Source organism: Macaca mulatta, chromosome 10 (genome assembly GCF_049350105.2).
Source record: "Macaca mulatta isolate MMU2019108-1 chromosome 10, T2T-MMU8v2.0, whole genome shotgun sequence".
NCBI classification, from domain to species: Eukaryota; Metazoa; Chordata; class Mammalia; order Primates; family Cercopithecidae; genus Macaca; species Macaca mulatta.
Window position 1 is genome coordinate 97,595,216 of NC_133415.1, and position 21,474 is coordinate 97,616,689.

Here is a 21,474-nt window from a genome sequence, read left to right on the forward strand (position 1 = left end):
GAGCCCCACTCACTCTGACTCTGAGACTTTAGCCCAGGTTTCTGCTCCTCTGAAGTCTGAGCAGAAATTGGAATGTTAAACTTGCTGATGCCGTTGCTAAAAATCAGGCTGAGGTAGTGGCACCAGCACCCTGTTTCCGGCCCACTGAGCTTCATCCTGCTTCTCGGGAGAAGAAGGGATACAAGGCCCTCTCTACCAGGTACTGGGGCCCAATTCTGCCTGGGAACTGAGTCGGACAGGCACCGGGTCGGACATCCCTACAGGCCCCAGGCATCTGATCACTTGTGATATCTGTAACGGTGGCTCACACTTCTAGACAAATCCTCAGGGCCAAGCTCAGCTCTCCGGCTCCACATCTACTGGTTCATTTAATCCTCACACCCACTGTATTAGTTCCCTGTTGCCGCTGCAATAAGTTATTACAAACTTGGTGGCTTAACACAAATGTATTATTGTCTTGTTCTGTAGGGTGGAGGGCTACACAGGTCTCGCTGGGCTCAAATCGAGGCACTGGCAGGACTGAGTTCCTTTCTAGAGGCTTCCATATGGAAGTATAGCCTCCTCTGGGACCTGGAGGGCCTAGGCTGCAGGCTGGGCCTCAGGGGCTTAACATATGTCAGCGACTTAATACAACAGGACAGAAGCTCAAAACCCGGGCTCCTGATTGGGGGTTGGGGGACGACCTTGCAATGTGTCATTCAGCCCCACAGTTTTCCCTGTCTTGTGGGCTCCCTCTCATCTAAAGACTAGGTCTCGGCATTCAGCCTTCCAGTGGGGAAAAGAGACAGAGCACGTGTGGGGCAGGGTTTTATGGGCCAGGCCTGGAAGTGGCATACGTCACTTCTGCCCATGTTCCATGAGCTAAGGCTTGGTTACATAGACCCCGCTAAGTGCAAGAAAGGCTGGGCAATGTGGTCAGCTGCGTGTCCAACTCCACCTCCCCAGTGCATCCCGGGTCCCCCCATTTCTCTCCATCTTCACACATTTGGACTACACTAGCCTTCGAACTGGCCTCCACTCCTAGCCACCATCCCTTTTCCCCATGACAGCCAGAGGCTGTTTAAAAAATATAAATCAGATCATTGTGGTGGTGTTGCGTGTGTGTGTTTGTGTGTGTGTTTGTGTGCCTGTGTTTGTAATACAGCCTTTCCATGGCTTTCAATAAACCCACATAAGGGCTTGTAAGACCCTGTGTGAAGTTGCCTCTTTGTCTTCCTTCGGCTCCGCCAAAGTATCTGCACCCCAATTCTCTGGCTCCAGCGACGCTGGCTTCCCTGCAGTTCTGGCTGCCAAGCCATGCTCAGTTCTGTTTTTAAGCACCACCTTAGGTGGTGGGGTTCACCTTCCCCAAGAAACTATCCCCTTTCCTTCTTTATCACTCTTGTCTTAAATTAGTTTTTTGTTTGTTTGTTTGTTAGCTGGCCCTCCTTACTAGGACTTCACCTTTACTTACAACAGGAATGTTGTTTGAACCAGTAGGTGCTTGGTAAATATTTGTCTGAGGATTGACTGACTGAAAGAAGGAAGGAAGGAAGGAGGGAAGGAAGGAAGGAAGGAGAGAAGGAAGGGAGGAAGGAATGAAAGGAAGGGAGGAAGGAAGGGAGGGAGGAATGAAAGGAGGGGGGGAAGGAGGTGAGGGAGGGAGGAATGAATGAAAGTAAGAGAGGAAGGAAGGAAAGAAGGGAGGAAGGAAGGAATGGAAGGGAGGAAGGGAGGAAGGGAGGGAGGGAGGGAGGAAGGAAGGAAGGAAGGAAAGGAAGGAAAGGAAGGAAAGGAAGGAAGGAAGGAAGGAAGGAAGGAGGGAGGGAGGGAAGGAAGGAATGAAGGAAGGAGGACAGACTGGCACAAGGTCACAACATGAGTTAGCGGCGGGAACAGGATTTCTGCAGGCCCGGGGATTTGGACCTTTGCTTCAGATCTCACTATTCGCAGACACGTGAACCCCGGGCAGGCGCGTGGGAGGCGGACAGGGGAGTGGCTCTTTGGTACCGGACACGTGGCGATCCCAGCCTCCAGGTGCCCGGCAGCCGCCCCGCCCCGCCCCGCCCGTCACAACTCTGCCGCGTGGGGCAGTGGCTGGAGGGGGTGGAGCGCGCGGTCCAGGCACATGGAGCAGGTTGGGACCGGGGCGGGGGTACCGGGGCCGGGGCGTCATGCAGAGGCCGAGCGTGCGCGCTGCGGGGCTGGTCCTGTGCACCTTCTGCTATCTGCTGGTGGGCGCCGCTGTCTTCGACGCGCTCGAGTCCGAGGCGGAGAGTGGCCGCCAGCGACTGCTGGTCCAGAAGCGGGGCGCGCTCCGAAGGAAGTTCGGCTTCTCGGCCGAGGACTACAGCGAGCTGGAGCGCCTGGAGCGCCAGGCTGAGCCCCACCGCGCCGGCTGCTAGTGGAAGTTCGCCGGCTCCTTCTACTTCGCCATCACCGTCATCACTACCATCGGTGAGCCGCCCGGAGCCTCCCTCTGTCCCGCTCCAGCCCCAGCCGTCCCGCGGCGCCTTTGGGTTTCGGTCCCACCTCTGCCCCCGCCCAGCTGAGCTACTTCAGACGGGTCATTTCGGCTCACCGAGCCTCCCTCGCCTCCCTCGCCTCCCTCGCCTCCCTCGCCTCCCTCGCCTCCCTCGCCTCCCTCGCCTCCCTCGCCTCCCTCGCCTCCCTCGCCTCCTTCGCCTCCCTCGCCTCCCTCTGCTGAATGGAGCTGTCAGCCTACGCAGGCAGGGACGGGAGGAATCAGTAAATCGAGTTTGCCAAGAGGCTGGGTGACCCGGAAGTGCTCAGAAAACGTCCAAGGGGCTTGGAGATAGATGAAGCGGGGCTCGGAGACCAAGAGGCTGGAGTTGCTTTTCCTTGCCTGGTTGCATCACACTTGCTGTGTGACCTTAGACAAGTTGCTCAACCTCTCTGAGCCAGAGTTTTCTCTTCTGTAAAATAGTGTCGCTAATTGGCCTTATCTCAGGGCTGTGGTGAGAGTTATTATCCAGGAGACAGACTATGCACAGACAGGGCCTGTGCTAAAACGACACATACAGAGCACTACAAAGAAAAGATAGATTTTTGATTATTGCAATTGTTGTTGTTACCCCATAAGAATGGGGACCTAGGCCGGGCGCGGTGGCCCAAGCCTGTAATCCCAGCACTTTGGGAGGCTGAGACGGGCAGATCACGAGGTCAGAAGATGGAGACCATCCTGGCTAACACGGTGAAACCCCGTCTCTACTAAAAAATACAAAAAACTAGCCGGGCGAGGTGGCGGGTGCCTGTAGTCCCAGCTACTCGGGAGGCTGAGGCAGGAGAATGGTGTAAACCCAGGAGGCGGAGCTTGCAGTGAGCTGAGATCGCGCCACTGCACTCCAGCCTGGGTGACAGAGCGAGACTCCATCTCAAAAAAAAAAAAAAAGAATGGGGACCTAGTCTGTCTTAGGGACTGCTGTATGACCAGTGCCTAGCATGCAGTAGATGATCAATAAATACTTGTTAAAGGAATGACTGATAACCACAGGCTCTGGACCTTGCCCTGGGGGATGCAGAGCAGTTCCTTTGGAGCATCTGGACCACCAGCTGTTGCCATGACTACCATCTGGCTGGTATCTGCTGAGCCTAAGCCTGGGGGAACAAGGAGGAGAGAAGCGGGCTCTGCAGGGTTCCAGGCTTGGTGCTGGCCACTCCCCAGGCTCCAGCTGTGAGCGTCCAGGCACCCCTGTGGGGCTTGGATCACCAGCCTGAAAGCCAGTGCCTTGGGGAAAGTTTCTCCATAACGCTCTTGCAAGTGAATGTGAGCTGTGGCTTTTGCAGTGGAGTTAAAAGCGTGAGTTCTGGAATCACAGAGACTGGATTTTGGTTCTCATCTCTGTTACCACGCGCCTTCTCTGGCAATTGATTCTACCTGTCCAAGCCCTGGTTTCCCCAAAGGCAAAATGCAACTGTTCCTACCTCACTGGGTGGTTGCTGGTTTCAGGGAGGTCAAGCGTGTAACATGCTTGACAGTGCCTGAGGCCAAGTAGGCACTATTCTTTAGTAATAATTTGTTATTTGCCAACATGGCCCCAGCTTTTATTCAGCTCTTTTGCCCCCTCCTGTCCACATGGACACCCCTGCTTCCTATCTTGGTACAGCCTGAGACCCTCCGGGTTACTGTGCCCACTGCTTTGGGATGCCATCAACCTGTTCTCTCTGCCTTGTCCACATTCTTTGGAGGCTTGCCAGGGTGTTTTGGCCTCTTATCCTGGTTCTTTACCTCTGAGGTACATCTGGGAGGCTGATATAAGAGACTCAAGTGGAAACAGGAGGAATTTTGCCTTTTCTGGCCACTTGGGGGCACCACCACCCTCTGTGGTCCAGTAGGCTTAAGCCAGCCTTGCAGAGAGCCAGGTGCCAGGCCCCAGGAATTTGGGCTTTGCTTGGATGGGAGAGAGGCACTGAAGCAATGGAGGATGCTTTTTAATAGCTCAGGCCCGTGGAGGGTGCTGGGTAATAGCTCAGGCCCCTGGAGGGTGCTGGGTAATAGCTCAGGTCCGTGGAGGGTGCTGGTTAATAGCTCTGGCCTGTGGAGGGTGCTGGGTAGTAGCTCAGGTCCATGGAAGGTGCTGGTTAATAGCTCTGGCCCGTGGAGGGTACTGGTTAATAGCTCTGGCCCGTGGAGGGTGCTGGGTAATAGCTCAGGCCCCTGGAGGGTGCTGGGTAATAGCTCAGGCCCCTGGAGGGTGCTGGTTAATAGCTCAGGCCCCTGGAGGGTGCTGGTTAATAGCTCTGGCCCCTGGAGGGTGCTGGGTAATAGCTCTGGCCCATGGAGGGTACTGGTTAATAGCTCAGGCCTGTGGCCTTTGGGCAGTTTTGTCCCTCTGAACCTAGTTTTCTTATCTATAAAATGGGAATAAAAACATGTCATATAGTCATTGGGAGGGTTAAATCTGATAATCCATGCAGAGTATGTGGATTAGTTACTGTCATTATTAGTTATTATCTTTATTCATTTCACTCTCTGCCAAAACCTGGCACAGTCCCAAACAGCTGGAAGCCTCTTATTCCTAAAGAAACTCCTCTGTTTCTCACTAGCACCCCCTTCAACTTGGTTGAGCTTCAGCTTTCATTGAGCATCTAGTCTATCTCAAGCTCTGTGCAGGACCCTGGTGATGGGGACTACAGAGAGGTGACCACCTTCGTCCCTGCCCTCAAAGAGCTCAGTCTGGTGACGAGCAGGTCCCCTTTCTCCACAAAATAACAGAGAGGCAAAGTGATAGGGTTATGCAACAGAAATGTGGAAGTGGAGCCACAGGCCTTTAAATGTATGTAGTGCTGATATTTTGAATAAGTTATATATGCATACAGTAGACACTTCACAGAGCACAAAAGGGTATGGAATGAAAAGGAATTCTCCCTCCCACCCTGTCTCTCAGCCCATAAATTCCCCTTCCTGGGTCAAATACCGTTACCAGTTTCTTGTGTGTCCTTCTAGATATATTCTCTGCCTATATATTCCTTTAAAACACACACACATACATTGTATAGACGTTATACACACAGTTTTGTATCTTGCTTTTTTCACTTAATATATGTTGTTGGTGTTTTTATGTCAGTCTCTAAAGAGCTGCGTCCTCTTGTTTGTAGGGTTTCTCAGCCTTGGAACTACTGACATTTGGGGCTGTGGGGACTGTCCCGTGCATTGCAAGATGTTTAGCAGTGTCCCTGGCCTCTACTCTCTAGATGCCAGTAGCACACAGACATCCCACTCCTCCCCCCTCCATTTGTGACAACTGGAATGTCTCCAGATGTTGCCAAGTGTCCTCTCAAGGGCAAAACCACTCTCGATTGAGAACTGCTACTGTGTAGTATCCCATGGTTTGGATGGCACTATAATTTATTTAACCAGGCCCCTTTGGATGAACACTTATATTGTTTCTCATTTTCACTATGACCGACAGTGCTGCAATTATGACCCAAGTGCACACATATTTTTGCTCACGTGTGTATACTGAAGGGCTAACTTCCTAACTGTGGAACTACGTTAGTCAAAGGATTTGTATTTTTTGCTTTTTGGCAGGTAGGGCCAATCTGTTACAGGAGGCACATTCTTTTTGGGAAGATCCACCTGACTGTTCCTGGGGTACAGGCTCCTTTGAGAATATCATGAAAGCGACTGCTCCTCTTTCCAGGAAAAGACACACAATGAGATACCCATTCATTCCCCTGCAATGGCATGGTGTTCCAGGACTGAAGGTTGGCCAGTCGTGTTTACATTCCCTATAGTAGTTGAAGGGACCCAGTAAGAATCCCCACGCCAGACAATCAGAACCAAAAGGTGTTTAGTGTGGGCAGGCTGAGCAGTGGAGGGGGAGGTAGTCAGGGGAAAAGGCATGTGGAGAGGACATGCTAGCTGGGGAAGCAGCTCGGCGTATAGCTGGAAAGTGGGGCAAGTTTTGCTTTTTTTTTTTCATTAAAGCATAATTTACATACAGTAGAACTCACCATTTTCCTGTGTACACGTCTGACAAATGAATACCTGTCAGGTAACTGCAGCCGCGATCGAGACAGAACATTGCCATCAACCCCCAAAATTCTACCACGACTTCTGTAGTTAAGCCTGTCCCTAACCCCAGCTACTGGCAACCAACTATAGATCTGTTCTCTGTCGCCACAGTTTTGCCATTTCCAGAATGTCATTTACATGGAACCATGCGGTCTGTAGGCTTTGGAGCTTGTCTTCCGCCACGCAGCTGGAGACAGTTGAGATCCATCCTTCGTTGCCGCAAGTTACAGGACTTCATTCAGTTGCTGAGAAGAATTGCAGTGTTTGGATGCCCCACGGGTTGTTTACTCATTCTCCAGTCGAGGGATACTTGGGTTGTCTGCAGTTTGGGGTGATGAATGACCTAGTTAGGACTAGTATTTGAAGATGCCCTTCCAGCCCCGGGGCCGGGGAGGGACGCCAAGCAGGCAGGCTGCAGGCGGGACTGTAGTCAACCGGAGCTGGGCGCTCACAGCCCTCCCCTCCGCTCTTTCTGCATAGGGTACGGCCACGCCGCGCCGGGTACGGACTCTGGCAAGGTCTTCTTAAGTTCTACGTGCTCCTGGGCATCCCGCTGACGCTGGTCACTTTCCAGAGCCTGGGCGAACGGCTGAACGCGCTGGTGCGGCGCCTCCTGTTGGCTGCCAAGCGCTGCCCGGGCCTGCGGCGGCCACGCGTGTCCATGGAGAACCTGGTGGTGTCCGGGCTGCTGGCGTGCGCCGCCACCCTGGCCCTCGGGGCCGTTGCCTTCGCGCACTTCGAGGGCTGGACCTTCTTCCACGCCTACTACTACTGCTTCATCACCCTCACCACTATCGGCTTCGGCGACTTCGCGGCGCTGCACAGCGGCGAGGTGCTGCAGAGGAAGACCCCCTACGTGGCCTACAGCTTCCTCTACATCCTCCTGGGGCTTATGGTCATTAGCGCCTTCCTCAACCTCGTAGTCCTGCCCGAGCGCGCTGCCCGCCGCCCCAGTCCGTGCCGCCCGGGGGCGCCCGAGAGCCGCGGCCCCTGGCTGCCCCGCCGCCCGGCCCGCTCCGGGGGCTCCGCCTCCGTCTCCATCTCCTGCCACGTACACCAGCTGGAGAGACGCGCCCGCGACAACCTGGGCTTCTCGCCCCCCTCGAGCCCAGGGGTCGTGAGTGGTGGGCAGGCACCCAGGCTCGGGGCCCGGCGGAAGTCCATCTGACAACCCCACCCAGGCCAGGGTCGAATCTGGAACGGGAGGGTCTGGCTTCAGCTATCAGGGCACCCTCCCCAGGGATTGGAGACGGGTGAGGGGCCTCTAGGCCGTCTTCTGCCACGAGCAGTTTCTCATTACCGTCTGTGGCTAAGTCCCCTCCCTCCTCTCCAAAAATATGTTACAGTCACATCATAAGCACAAAGCAGGCTCTAGGGTCACCCTGTAGGAGCAAATTCCTTGTAGTCCAAATTGTATGAGGGCGTGGCCACATCAGCACCCAGGAGAGGCTCTGCACAGGTCCACGTCACAGCCGACCCTCCAGAGCGACTCTTCTGTTGTGAAGAGGCTGGTTTTCTGAGTAACGGTTGAAACGTGCAACTTTCAACACTGGAATCTTCGCTGGAATTAGTGAGGTCAGACGCTCACATTACAAGAAGCATGGGGAACAAAGGTGGACCAAATGGGACCGTGTACAGTCCAGCGTGGACAAGTGGGTCAATCTCTGCGCTAAACGATCTCATTCTCTGCGCGGTGTGTAGAGTGGAGTCAGCCCACGTGTGAACGGCGGCCTCTCTCCCCCGGACGGCTGATGCTCTGTCCCTGGCCAGCCCCCATTCAAGATGAGGGAGGCCTTGCTGTCACCCACCCGCCACGTACTGGGACCACTTGGACGCAGCAGAATGCCATGGGACGAGCTGTCTTCCGGGTCCCATCAATCACCAGCAATGTGACCTTGGAGAATCTCATCCTCTCCCAGGGCCTCAGTTTCCACATCTGTAAAATGACTGGGTTCATCCAGAGCCCTGCTCCCTCTTATGCATCTCTGGCAGGACTTTCTGGAACAGGCCCCTTCACCATAAGGGGGCAGAGACAAAGCCCGAGGTGTGGCATCCTGGCACCCCGTGGCACTCAAAGCCTCCAAACACCCACTTTCCTTGTCTTCCCAGATAGGGCTGTCTCAACACAAAGCATCAACGAGCCAGGTTAGAAAAGCCAAAAACTTTAATTTCAACATGAGCTACATGGTCATGAACACAATGCAACGCGACCCCACTCCAACCCAGGGGCCCCAGAAACCCTCCCTCCCTAAAGGCCTGGGCAGCTCCTGCTCCAAGAGAAGGAAATGAGGGAAAGGTGGGTGGATGGAGAGAGGCCCCCAGCCTAAGGACCCGGGCTCCTGCCTTCCCGCCACCTGCCCAGGAAGCAGTCATAGAGTGAAAGGGCTCCAGAGGTGATGCCCACAGCCCTGGGTTTGGCTCCACTCTGACCTCCCTGAAGCACTGGGTTTAGTGGGCACCACTGGCCCACCTCACAGGCTCGGCGTCGGGTGAGCTTGTGGACGCTAATACTTTCCGTCCACTCTGAGGTGCCGCTCCAGACGTGGGGCCCTCCCAGAGGGCCTCGGAGACACCATGGGGGAACAGGGAGCGGGGCTCGGTCCCTGGGCCTGATACAGCGCTGCTGCTCAATAAATAAACGCAGGTAGCCTTGCCTGACGCAACAGCTGTGCCTCCAGAGGAGCTGGGACTTGGTGCTGTTTCTGACACGGAAATGCACCCAGGAGCTCCTGGCTGAAGGGAATTGGCTTGTGAAGTGCATAACCACCCCAAGAGCCATCTGCTCCACCTCTGGGTGTAAAAGAGTGAGCTCTGGGCTACTGGAGAACCGAGTTCCAGTCCTGCCCACCCACTAATACAGTGGGACCTTAGGTGAGCACATTCCCCTCCCAAGACCTCAGCTCCCTGCTTTGAAATGGGGAGGACAGCACAGGCCACCACCTACTCCCCAGGGGCTCTTGTGAGGGCAGAAGCGCACACTCGAGGTAAAAGCATTCTGAAAACAAAGTCTGAAAAGCACAATAGGAAGGCCAGGTCTCATTGCATCTGAAGGTTTGCTGGCGACTTCCCTGAAATGAGGCGCCCACAGCTGCTCCCATTCCCTCACTGCCCCAGGCAGGAGCTGGTGTTTCCTAACTCGCCCACCAGTTGGTCCTGAAGAGGCGATGGCCCCTTCCCGGGGGCCTCCACCCAGGCATCAAGGTCTAGACCCAATCCTGTGTACCCTCAGTCAGCTGGGCCAGCCCCCCAGGAGAGCTAAGTCTCCCTGGCAACCCTCTCCCCCAGACCCAGACCCAGGCCCAGGAAGTCACTGGCTTATAGAGGTGGAGCCCAGCGGGGCTATGCAGCCCAGGGCTTAGAGGCCAGGAATCCTTGTCCCAGCAGACATGCACTGGAGCAACGGTCTCCTGTTGCCTGAAGAACAATGGAGCCCCTAGTTCTTCCCCCTTTGCGCCCTTGCTGAGGGGTCTTGTGTGAGTCACTTCCTGTTTCTGGGCCTGTTTCCCAACCTCTCAGATGGGCTACAGCTTGTCCTGCCCATCTTTTGGGGGCCATTAGGCTTCAAAGAAAGAAGGGAGGAGGAGGTATGGGCAGTGGCAGCCCTACCTCATACTGCCCTGGCTCCAGCTCAGCCTCTATTGGGAGGAGGGGACCCAGGCTGGGGGTGTCACTGAACACACAGGTGACTCCAGGGGTGGCTTTTCCCCCCAAGCTAGGTCTTGATTTCCTTGTCTGTAAAATGGAAATGGACTAATGGTCCCAAAGGCCCTTCCCCTTTACTATGGAAAGGGGGTTCTGGAGAAGGAGAGTGGAGAGGGCTCCTTCCTTTCCATGGTATCCTGCATGTGATCTTGGCCCAGAGATTGAAAAGAGTCACTCCCTGGAGACCCCAGCCCCCCTATGGCCCCCAGTGCCACCCTCTCTGCTCCTCTTCAAACAGTGCGGCCTGAGTCAGCAAGGGGTCAGGCAGTAGTGGGGACAGGATGGGCTTGAAGCTTCTCCAAAGCTAATGATGAAAATGTCAGTCTCCTCCCCAAACCCCCATCCCTTGGTGAGGACAGACTGTAGTTCCCACTCCCAATGGTCACAGCCCCTGGGAAGGGGGCACATGCTCACGATGATACAAAGAAACAGGGCTCCAGCCCCCAGCTGCTCCACCCCTCCAGGAGGTGAGCGGGATTTCACAGAACAAACAAGAAAATCATTGAGGGGGCCCTCACTGACCACCCCCAGGTGTTGTTATTGCTTCGGAGCTCTCTCTCTCTCTTTATAAAGGCTGTGCAGACACCAGGGGAAGGGCTCAGGCTGTCAGGGCCAAGCCCCTGCTCCCTCTGGTTGGGACAGCCAGGCTCTGCCCTGTTTTTGAAAAGCTACCCCTGAACAACCACAGCGGTGATGGCTGGAGAGAGAAGGCGCTCTCCTGGCTCAAAATATTCCAATGGTGAGTAATAAACGAACAGCAGAGAAATCACACTGGTTAGAAAAACAAACAGGCAAGGGGCCAATTCTGTGCCTCGAATGTGAGTCCCTCCGGAGCCCTGCTCCTTCTGCCCCCAGCCTTGGGATTCCACCCACCACGGTCCCAGGAAGCTCTGAAGACTTCCTGGGTAAAGGGAGCATCTCCATCTCCCCTTCCCAGTGCAGGGTAAGCAGCTCTGTGGAGGTGATCTACATCGACCAGAACTTTAAAGGATACCCAGGGCTTACACAGGCTAAGGGAAGGGAAGAATTTCCAGGTGGAAGGAGTTGCCTGGTGGGACTGGGACTGGGACCGGGACTGGGAACAGGGTGGGACCAAAGGCAGCCTGGGTGTCCTCAGGGGAAAACACCACCCTCTGATGGAGGCCAGGCCCCCTCTGCCAAGGTCCTACAACCCTTAGGAGTGCCTCATAAAGAAAGTCAGTACCAAGAATAATAAATCAGAACAGCAGAGTCTAACAGGCAGCTCCAGCTATAACCCTACAGGGGACAGGGGAAGGAAGGGGGCGGAGGAGGAGGGGCTGGCCTCCTGTGAGCCAGGCTGCCCCATCTAGGCCCAGGCCAGCGAGGAGACAGTGGTCTCCTGGAATGTACTTGAGTCTCCTCTCCACCCCCGGTCCTGGGACTCTGTAAGGACTATGCATGAGCTAAGAACAGGCCCCAGGGCTTGGAGCACTAACTCTACCTAGCTGGCCTGGACTATGCCCTACACAGCAGGGACTAGGTCAAGAGTGGCAGGCTTCTGGGTGCCTCCCAGGGGAGGTGGCAGAAATGTGCTTCTATAAAGAGGGGCCAGCCTCCATCCTCCCTTGCATGCAAAAGGGCTCCCGCAGGCCCCAGGGAGGGCTGGGCTGGGAAGGCAGCTACCCAGGCCTGCTGGAAAAGGAATCTCCCAGTTCTTACACTCACACATCTTCACTCTTCTCTCGTACCATCATCTTTCCTTCAGCCAAGGTAACTGAGGCCGGGGCAGTGGGTTCTGCCCTTAGTATAGGATGGTTTGTTTAAAAAGACTAAAATAGGGGGGCTCTATTTGCCTCCCCAGCCCCCTGGCCTGGAGGCAGGGGGGGTAGACAAGATGACCTTTGACCTCATGCAACAAGGAGGGGTTCTCCAATTTGAGAAACCCTTATCTTGGCACCACCAATCCCAATCCCAACTTTCCTTAGCCTCCCCTCCAATACAGCACCCCCCAAATGCTCTCTAGGGTTGGGGTTCTGGAAACTCAGGTTCCACAGCTCCTCCACCAGAACACAGACGACAACATTCTTTCCAGTCCGCCAGCGGTTCCTAAACTAGCTTGTTGCAATCCCATGGAGCGAGGCACCTGGGGGTCTGTACCAGACCCCCGGCACCTCCTCCTTTCCTTTGGTCCCTGCTGAACCCCAATTCCTAGAGCCACCAGAAGAGGGGCAGGCAGGAGGGGACGGACAGATGGACTCGGACAGGCTGCGGCAAAGCTCCTTCCACGGGCAGGCAGAGGGAAGCCCAAGCTCCGCTTCAAGTGGGGGCTCTGGGCCCCTGGGAGCTGGCTCCGGATCCTTGCAAAGCTGCCCCTTCATCTCTGGGGCAGGAGTAGCTGCCTGAACCCGGTGCCGCAGGAAAGACACTTGCTGGTAATTGGCACCATGGAAATGGCCGGCTGGGTTCTGGACTTGGCTCTGGGCAGCAAGCTTCCGAGGAGGCAAAAAGGGGGAGAAGTTGAACAGAGTTTGGGAAGGGAGAGTGGTCTGCTCTGCCACCTCAATCTTTCCTTTCTCCGGACTGTAGCCACATCCACCAGGTCAAGAACCGGCCAAGTCAAAAGTGTAGCCAATCCCGTTGGGAGAGGGAAGGTCTCAGGGGGTAGGAGGCAAAGAAGGGGTGAGGAGGGGCCCAAGGGGGGCAGGTCTCCCCATTCTGCTTCCCCACTATGGGGGAGAGCCCCGTCCTCCTGTTCAATGTGCCCCTGGGCCTGGGGTCCCAGGTCAGGGCTGGGTGGTCTCCAGGCCATCTTGGGGAGCCCCTCCCCATCCCAGCACTAAGAGCGCTCTCCGCAGGGCCCCACGGTGCTCTCGAGGGACAACTGGGATGCCTGCCGGAGCAGGGGGCCTGTGGCTGGGTCCACCATGGAGGAGGTGGGGAAGAGCTTGTACCAGCCCACGGCCAGGGTGGTCAAGTCCAGCTCCTCCAGTAGCACGCGAGCCACACCCATGAACTGCTTCCGCTCCATCCGCCCGTAGTTCCCCCACACGATCACCTGCGGGGCAAGAGACACAGTGGTTCAAATCCTGCCAGTGCCACTCACAGGCCGAGAAGCAGAACCTGGGTCGCCCCCATGCCCAATCCATCTCAGTCCTGTGATTTCTACCTCCTTAAAATTGCAATTCCTCAACAGGCCCTTCTTATCACAGGCACCACGCCAAGCCCCTGCCTCCAGAGGCTGGTGACGGTGATGGTGACGGTGATGATGGCAATGGGTAGAACACTTGCTGTAGGCAAAACTGCAAATACTTTTCCTGCACACAGCACACATTCCACTGGCACCAGAATGTTATCAGGTAGGTACCGTTAGGGTCCCCACTTTATGGATGAAGAAACTGAGGGTCAGAAGGGAACTTGTTCAAAGTTGCACAGCAAGTTGTAGAGCTCAGTTCAGCCACAGTGAACTGAGGGCCTCACCTATTTCCTCCAGGCGAGGCCCTCCAGAGACACCCCCCGCCAGGGGTGCCCGCCTGTCATTCTGGTCCTGTGCATGTGTGCTCGTGCACACACGCGTGAGCGCACTAATGCCCCTCACCTGGAGGACTTTGCCCTGGGGACTCTCGGGAAACAGCAGCACCTGGTTATACAGTGGGTCCAGCGACTTGCGAGCGACTTTGGTCTTCTTCTTGGCAATGCAGACGCCATTCTCTAGCAGGTAGGCCTTGATATAGGCCGCTGGGGACAGAGGCCAGCAGGGGTGAGTTCTAGTTGGCCCTCAAATGGTGGGCAAAGGGTGCAACAGAGGGAGGCTGCCCACCCTCTGCTGGAGATAGGTGTGCCCCCATGGGGTCTGGGGAGGACGCACCAGGACACATGGGGGGTGGGCATTTGGGGGCAGCAGGTACAGCGGGGCTTGGGTGCAGCCTGCCCCACCTTCTCTGGTGGTCCTCACTGTCTCCCCTTCCTTTGCTCACTCGCTCACCTGTTTCCTCCCTCAGTCCGTGACGTGCCCACCCTCTCCCTGGCTTATGCGTCCATCTGCGGACCCACTCACTCACCAAGCCTGAGCACCTACTGCAGGCCAAAAACTGCTAGGCACTGGGGTATAACAATAAGCAGGAAAGATGGTTCCTGCCGAGCTCTTACCACTGGGCACCATGTGTCCAGTGGAGGAGAGGAACAAGGTCAACAGACAATCTCAACTGGCTCCCCAAACAAACCCTAAACTACCAGTTCCACATATTAGAGTTGGGACGGGGGTCCCCACAGTTGGGCCCAATTTTCTCTCTTCAAGGCCCTCGGTACCCATCAGGATATCCTCCCTGACCTCCACCCCAACCCTGCAGGGGAGGGTAGGCCCCAGACCTGGCAGTGTCTTGGAGCCTGGCTTGGCTGTCAGTCCCCGGGCCTGGATAATGTCCACTTCCAGCTGACCGTTCCGCTCCTGCAAGCCAATCTCCACATCCCCTGCAAGAGGCACCAAGAGATGAGACTGGGAAATGGCTCAGAAGCTCAAGCTGGGACTCAGCTCTTCCCCTCTACTTAGAGCTGAAACCCCCTTCCCCTGCTCCCAGCTCAGGATAAGACCAGAACCAACTCCCACCAAGTGCCTAGGCTCTGCTGAGGGCTTGAGAGTGTGCCCTGGGCCCTAGGTGGCATGCGCAGAAGATGGATCAACACACAGAGGGGAAGGAGGGAGAGATGCTGGGCTTCCGGTGTGACCCCCCACCTCCCATAGTCCATTTGAAACCAGCCTTGGGGCACTCACCCATGGGTGTGGTGGCCAGCGTCTGGCGGCCCACAAACTGTGCTGGCCCCATGCTTCCCAGAAAGTCACTGAACTGGGCATCCGATGCCAGGCAAACTCCTCCATAGTTAAGGCTGCGAGAGGAAAAGATGAGACAAAGCACACATTCCCAGTGGTTGACTGACAACTCTGGACTCAGGCAGTCAACCTCCATGAAATGGATATGCTGAGACTTCCCTCTTGGGATGGAGATAAGGTTTACCCAGTATCTGGCTCATGTGGTTTCGTGCCTTGATACTCAAAATGTGGTTCAGAGACCAACAGCATCAGCATCACCTGGGAACTAATTAGATCCATAGAACTGCAGCCCACTCCACCCCCAGCTGCTGAATCAGAATCTGAATTTTAACGTGAGCCACAGATGATGCCCTTGCACGTGGAAGTGTGAGCTGTACTGCACGGGGCTCTGGACTCTGAGGGGTGCATTTCTTGCTGCTGCTTGGCCACCTAATATTCACTTCCCCTTCCTCTGGTAACAACATCTCAAATTTTCTTTGCGGAGCCCCCTCCCCATGGCACATGATCACAGTGGGGTGGAGGGAACAGCTCCTAAGACTGGGTCTCCAGCTCAGCCTGGCCAATCAGGGCATCCCTTCCCCTTGGCCAGTGATCGGCTCAGAGACAGGCATGTGGCCCAGTTCAACCAACAAGAATCAGGCCTGGAAGCTTTGTTGAACTATGGGAAGTGAGACGGTCTCATTCCCACCAGACTTGAGCCTGAGATGCAGGACTGGAGCTTCTGGTGCTATGTGGCTACCATCTGGATCCCGAGAACAAAACCATCAAAATGACAGCATTGTGTGAGCTCCTGGATCAAGCTCTGCCTGAAGCAAGCTACTTCATCTTTTGGTTACATTAAGTCAATATCAACAGCAACAACAAAGATAATTTTATTATTTTGCTTAAGACAGCTTGAGTAAGTTCTCCCCACTCCCTTCACTTCTCTAAGTGTCTCTTTCCCATCTGTGAAATGGGAATAATAATGTTCCCATCTCTTAGGTCTGTTGTATTAAGTGCGATGAGGCACTAAGTACCATGCCTGATGTGCCCCTGTTATCCTGAGGACCAAAGCACTTGCAACCCATTTTCTCATCTGATCCTCACCACAACCACAGGAGGTTTTTTTTGTTTTTTTGTTTGTTTGTTTTTTTGAGACAGAGTCTCACTCTGTTGCCCAGTCTGGAGTGCAGTGGCACAGTCTTGGCTCACTGCAGCTTCGAACTCCTGGGTTTAACCGATTCTCATGCCTCAGCCTCCCAAGTAGCTGGGAATACAGATGTGTATCACCACATCCAGCAAATTGTTGTGTTTTTAGTAGAGACAGAGTTTCATCACATTGGCCAGGCTGGTCTCGAACCCCTGGCCTCACGTGATCCACCCACCTCAACCTCCCAAAGTGCTGGGATTACAGGGGTGAGCCACCACACCTAGCCCAAGAGGTTGGCTTTTGATCTTTATCACCATCATTTAGGTAAGAAACACATCTGCCGAGCAAAATGGTGACCCTATTCCCTGGCCAGAGCTGATGCATACAGAGTTAGAGGCTTAACCCAAGTCAGGCCAGTCAAAACCTCTCTCTGGGAACTAAAAAACAGAATCCTGGAGACTAAAAGTCACAAGAATGGCCTGCCCTCATGCAAAACCCATAAACTCTACTCGCTACCCAGTCCCAGCTGCCCAATTCTTCCCTGAGCCATGTGAGGTCCCCCCGTATTCTGTTTTTATTTAAATTATCTGCAGAGCTAATGGCAGAATATTCAGCCTGAGTGCTTTTCCTTTTCCTGATTTCCTAATACCCCTGGCCTGCTTTCCCCATTCAGACAGTAGCCAGGGTGTCCTATGTTTGCTGCCTCAGAGAAGGAATGACCCAGCAGGAGGTAGACAGCAAGAGACTTGGGCTCCTGACTTTTCAGTTCCAAATCTAAGAAACAGACTTGAAAGACTAGGTACAAAACTAGGCTATCCTGCTCCGAAACAGACATATCCTCAGCCTGGGAGAGCAGAGGAAGTTAGGCAAGGAGGGAAGATTGCTGAGATGCTGCAGGATCCTTGAGGAGGGTCTGCAGTCCCCAGCTGGCGAGTGCTGGGGGAGACAGAAAACTCCAGAGAGGCTGGGGGGATCTGAAAGCAGAGGAGACTTGCACCCACCCTGCTTATTGGGTGGAGCTAAGAAAAGGGCAGAACACTCTAGAGAAATGGCTCTTGGGCATCTTGTCAAGTGAGCCCCTGGGAGATCTCTGAGGCTCGCTGTATGTCCCTCCACACCCTAAAGAGGAAAGTATGATCCAGGTGCACTGGACGGAAGGGCAGATTCAGTGTCCTGGTGGTCTGGGCATAGAGAAGTAGCTGAGACCGATGGGAAACAATGACCAGGGAGCAGACAGTAAGATCACGTTCCAGGAGACAGCAGAATGACAGATGATGACTGAGGAACACATACTCTGTGCCCAGTGTCTGAGCACCACAATAATAGCAGCCCATGCTACTGAACATGAGCCCTCACTGACATCCAGCTGGTACACCAGGTGTTATGGCCAGCGTCCATATGATCCATTCATTCATCCAACAAATGTTTACTGAGCACATACTATATACACTCATTGTGTCCAGGCACTATTCTGGACACTTGGAACATGTCAGTGAACAGTGATTCCTGCCCTTGAGGTGCTTAGATTCTAGTGACATATTATACACAATTAATATCATAAACATTACAGTATGTTAGAAGGTGGTAAATGATAGTAATCTTAGGAATAAATACATAGAAAATTCATGTGGGCCGGCGGGTGGGAGCAGGGGGATGTGGGTTGCAATACGAAATAGTGTGATTAGTAGCTGTGACCTGTGCTTCCGATTAAATACTTTTTATAACGGTTACCCTGGGCCTGTTCCAGAAATTTACATGGCTTCTCTCTACACAAACTTCCCCAGGACACAGGCATAACCTTTGGGAAAATCCTGAACTAAGTGAGTCTAAGTTTTCAGCAAACAGAGGACACAGGGGGACTTGATACACAGATTAGCAACAGTGATCTCCCAGTGCTCACTAAATGCCACAAATGTCAAAGTGCTCTATACTTATTCATTCATTTCAGCCTCACAACAACCCTATGAGGTCAATACTATTACTGCGTCCATTTTATAGATGAGCTGGAGAGTTAAGAAACCTGCCCAAATCACACAGGTACTGCACGGCCCCACCCTACCCCTTGGCCCTCACTTCTATACCCTGAGGCTACCTGCTCTCATACCTGCCACTAGGTCTGAGGGCTTGTTTTCTGGCTGTGAGAATTCTGAATCTTGCTGGGAGAGAAAATTCAGCCTGTGGCACAGGGCAGGCTGGAAGCACCTGAAGGTTCATGCCCCAGAAGGAGCCCCCACCCAGTGACAAACTGGGAGTCTGCAGTGGGGATAATGCAGGTGAATGTTCGCCTAGCCTCCCAAGGCTCCCCAGTGGGCCTGAGCTCCAGCTGCCCTTAGTGGTAGCAGGCCTGATGATGCATCTGTTATTAGCTCCTCTCCCTTCCCATCCCATTCCTTGCAGCTCCCACACTGGGGATTCCTGGGATGGCCTGCCAAATATCCAATTTCCACTTGAATCTTTGAGTCAGGGTCTGCTCTGGAAGAAGCCAAACCAAGACAGAAGCTGAGTGGTATCTGAACCCAGAGAGTCAGGCTTCCAAGTCTATTATCTTAACGATTATGCAACAATGGTTTTTTATAGAGAGGAAGTGTGAAAAATAAAGTCACTTAAGTGTCTGGGGACTGAAATGTGTACCCACTATTCTTGCAAAACCAAAGCCTCAATTAACAGCACAGAGGCCATGGTCTAGACCAGGGGTCCCTAACGTTTTCAGCACCAGGGACCAGTTTTATGGAAGACAGTTTTTCCACGGACTGGGGCAGGGAGTTGGGGGATGGTTTTGGGATGCAACTGCTCCACCTCAGATCATCAGGCATTAGCTAGATTCTCATAAGAAGCCCGCAACCTAGATCCCTCTCATGCACAGTTCACGGCAGGGTTCACGCTCCTGTGAGAATCTAATGCCGTCACTGATCTGACAGGAGGCAGAGCACAGGCGGTAATGCTCGCTCGCCCACCGCTCACCTGCTCTGCGGCCTGGTTCCTAAGAGGCCAGCGACCAGTAACCCTCGGGGGACCCTGGGGTTGGGGACCCCTGGCCTCTTTCACACTGGTGACGTGGCCTTTCCTCCATGCCCCTGGGTCTCTTTTCCACCCTACCCTCCCAGCCATCTAGGGGGTCAGGCTCCATTTTGTAAGGAGTGTCTGGGCTCCAAAAGCCTGAGAAATGGTGGGGGTCTCACAGATTCCAGGCATGGAAGGAGTGCAGCCTCCCAGGCAGAGGGAGGCCCTCTGCAGCCTGAAATTGAAAGTTTCCTCCAACATCATCATTGTCTGCTCCTCAGTTCCTGGTGGGATTGTGAGCAGACAATGGGGAACTGGCAGGCCTGGTAATTAGCGGTAATTGTTTATAATATCTGGGCGGCTGCCTGATTTCCTATCCCAGGGAGCCTTGCTAGCTGCCAAGGAACCCGGCTGACGCCCCAGAAACCCTGAATAGGTTATCACGTCCTCCTGGGGGCTGGAGGAAGGTGGAATAAAGTGGTGGCCGGGCCCTATTAGCCAGAAATCCAACCGCATCAGAGACCTGACTCCACCTTGGGGTCTTTCCTGGAGCACGAAAAGAAGGCAGAGGCCACAAAATCAAATCTGCCTCTACTCCTCACTAGCCAACCGCTTGCTGTGTGACCTCTGACAAGTTGTTATTGTCTCTGTATTTCAGTGTTCTTATCTGCAAACGAAATCACACTGCCTCATGGACAGTGTCTGGTCTTTTCGTTGGCCAGTGCCTGTGCTGTCTCAGTTTCAAACGTTCTTCTGCTTGCGGCATCCATGAGCACAGGGGTATAAAAGAGCTTACTGAATTAAGTGCTGCATACATGCTACAACTTTGACAAGTCCTTGTATGCAACAGGAGCTCGATAAATGTTCACGGCCAAGCCCTACAGCAGGACTCACACTGGGAAAATAAAGGATGGGGTGAAGACTGGATTTGGTGTAACATAGACCCTGGATTCCAGTATTATACAACCTGTGGGAAGTGTCTTAACCTCTCTGAGCTGCAGTTTCCTCATGTAGAAAATGGGAATAAATAGTAATCACCTTGCTGAGTTGTTGGGGAGGGTCAGAGAGCTAGTGCGGGCAAGGTGCTTAGCACAGAGGACCTGCTGAGTGAATCAAAGGGTGAGATACCGTGGCCTCCTGGGCCTGCTGCCTGGCCTGGGAGAGCATCCTTGCTACATTCTTGGCATTTTCATGGCATTTCAGATTCTAGACCTGTTAGTAAGTGCAGCATCTGGATGCCTGAGAACAAGCCCAAGCCATTTTGGGGAGGACTGCAGCAGCGGGTCCCTTCCAGGGACGTGTGCCACTTGGACAGGCGCAAAGCCCTGAAACAGGATTACAACCCGTGTTCTGCTGGCCTTTTATTTTGTGTTAATGCTGAAATGAGATTTCCTGCATTTCAAATCCTATTACTCTTGTTTGCAGAGCTGAAACCCACTGGTCTTTTATTATTAACCTCTGAGCTTGGTTTGACCCCTGGATTTTCTGTGTTCTTGATGGTGAAAGAAGTAACTGGGTCATGCAGGGGTTTCACTCCATTCTCTTTTCCAGATGGATCACTCGTTTCAACAGCATCAGAAATTAAAAGGCTGCACAGCCCTTATGGTGATTATGGGTTATGTGGTTCTCAAAGGTTTAGGAATTTATGGGTTCCCTGTCCATCCATTCACTACATGCCCGCCCATCCATCCATCCATGTATCCATCCATCCATCCATTTATCCATCCATCCATCCATCCATCCATCCATCCATCCATCTATCCATCCATCCATCCATTTATCCATCCATCCATCCATCCATCCATCCATCCATCCATCCATCCATTTATCCATCCATCCATCCATCCATCCATCCATCCATCCGTCCATCCATCTGTCCATCCATTTATCCATCCATCCATCCATCCATCCCTCCATTTATCCATCCATCCCTCCATTTATCCATCCATCCATCCATCCATCCATCCATCCATCCGTCCATCCATCTGTCCATCCATTTATCCATCCATCCATCCATCCATCCTCCCACAAACTCGCCAAACCTACAATACAGTCAATTCTGCTGTAACATGAAATATACATTTCTAAAAATTACTGTGCAATGCAAAATCCTGCTATAAAAATCACAGAGCTTATGGGAAAATGGGGTCAGTGTCACATCAAAAAAAGAAAAAGGCAGGAATGCAGTAAAAATGACAGCATGGTTTTATATATGTTAAATGCTTTAGAAATGCATAAATACTATAATAAAAATGGCACGTGACCTTGAAAACAACCTGCAGTTTGCTTGTGGAAGGGGGTGTCAGAAGAGGTGCAGCCTGTGAGTGATTTTGAGGTAGT

General features: G+C 53.6%; 2 protein-coding genes across 3 annotated transcripts in view; one reads left to right on the top strand and one right to left on the bottom strand.

Moving 5' to 3' along the window:
- The first annotated feature begins 437 nt into the window (after positions 1–437).
- On the top strand, positions 438–9,180 carry KCNK15 (potassium two pore domain channel subfamily K member 15). Its single transcript, XM_015148949.3, is given in 3 exon segments — positions 438–2,436; positions 6,998–7,039; positions 7,042–9,180. Coding segments are annotated over 3 exon segments (969 nt in total). The 5' UTR covers positions 438–2,153; the 3' UTR covers positions 7,686–9,180.
- The window catches only part of RIMS4 (regulating synaptic membrane exocytosis 4), a 57,598-nt gene continuing 44,787 nt past the window's right edge, over positions 8,664–21,474 (bottom strand). The window contains exons 3-6 of one of the 2 annotated variants that reach the window (XM_028827343.2): positions 14,949–15,061; positions 14,546–14,647; positions 13,818–13,915; positions 8,664–13,235 (exon numbers count right to left, since the gene is read on the bottom strand). In XM_028827343.2, the coding sequence (XP_028683176.1) occupies positions 13,017–13,235; positions 13,818–13,915; positions 14,546–14,647; positions 14,949–15,061 (532 nt within the window). In that variant the 3' untranslated portion in view covers positions 8,664–13,016. 2 annotated transcript variants of the gene reach the window in all.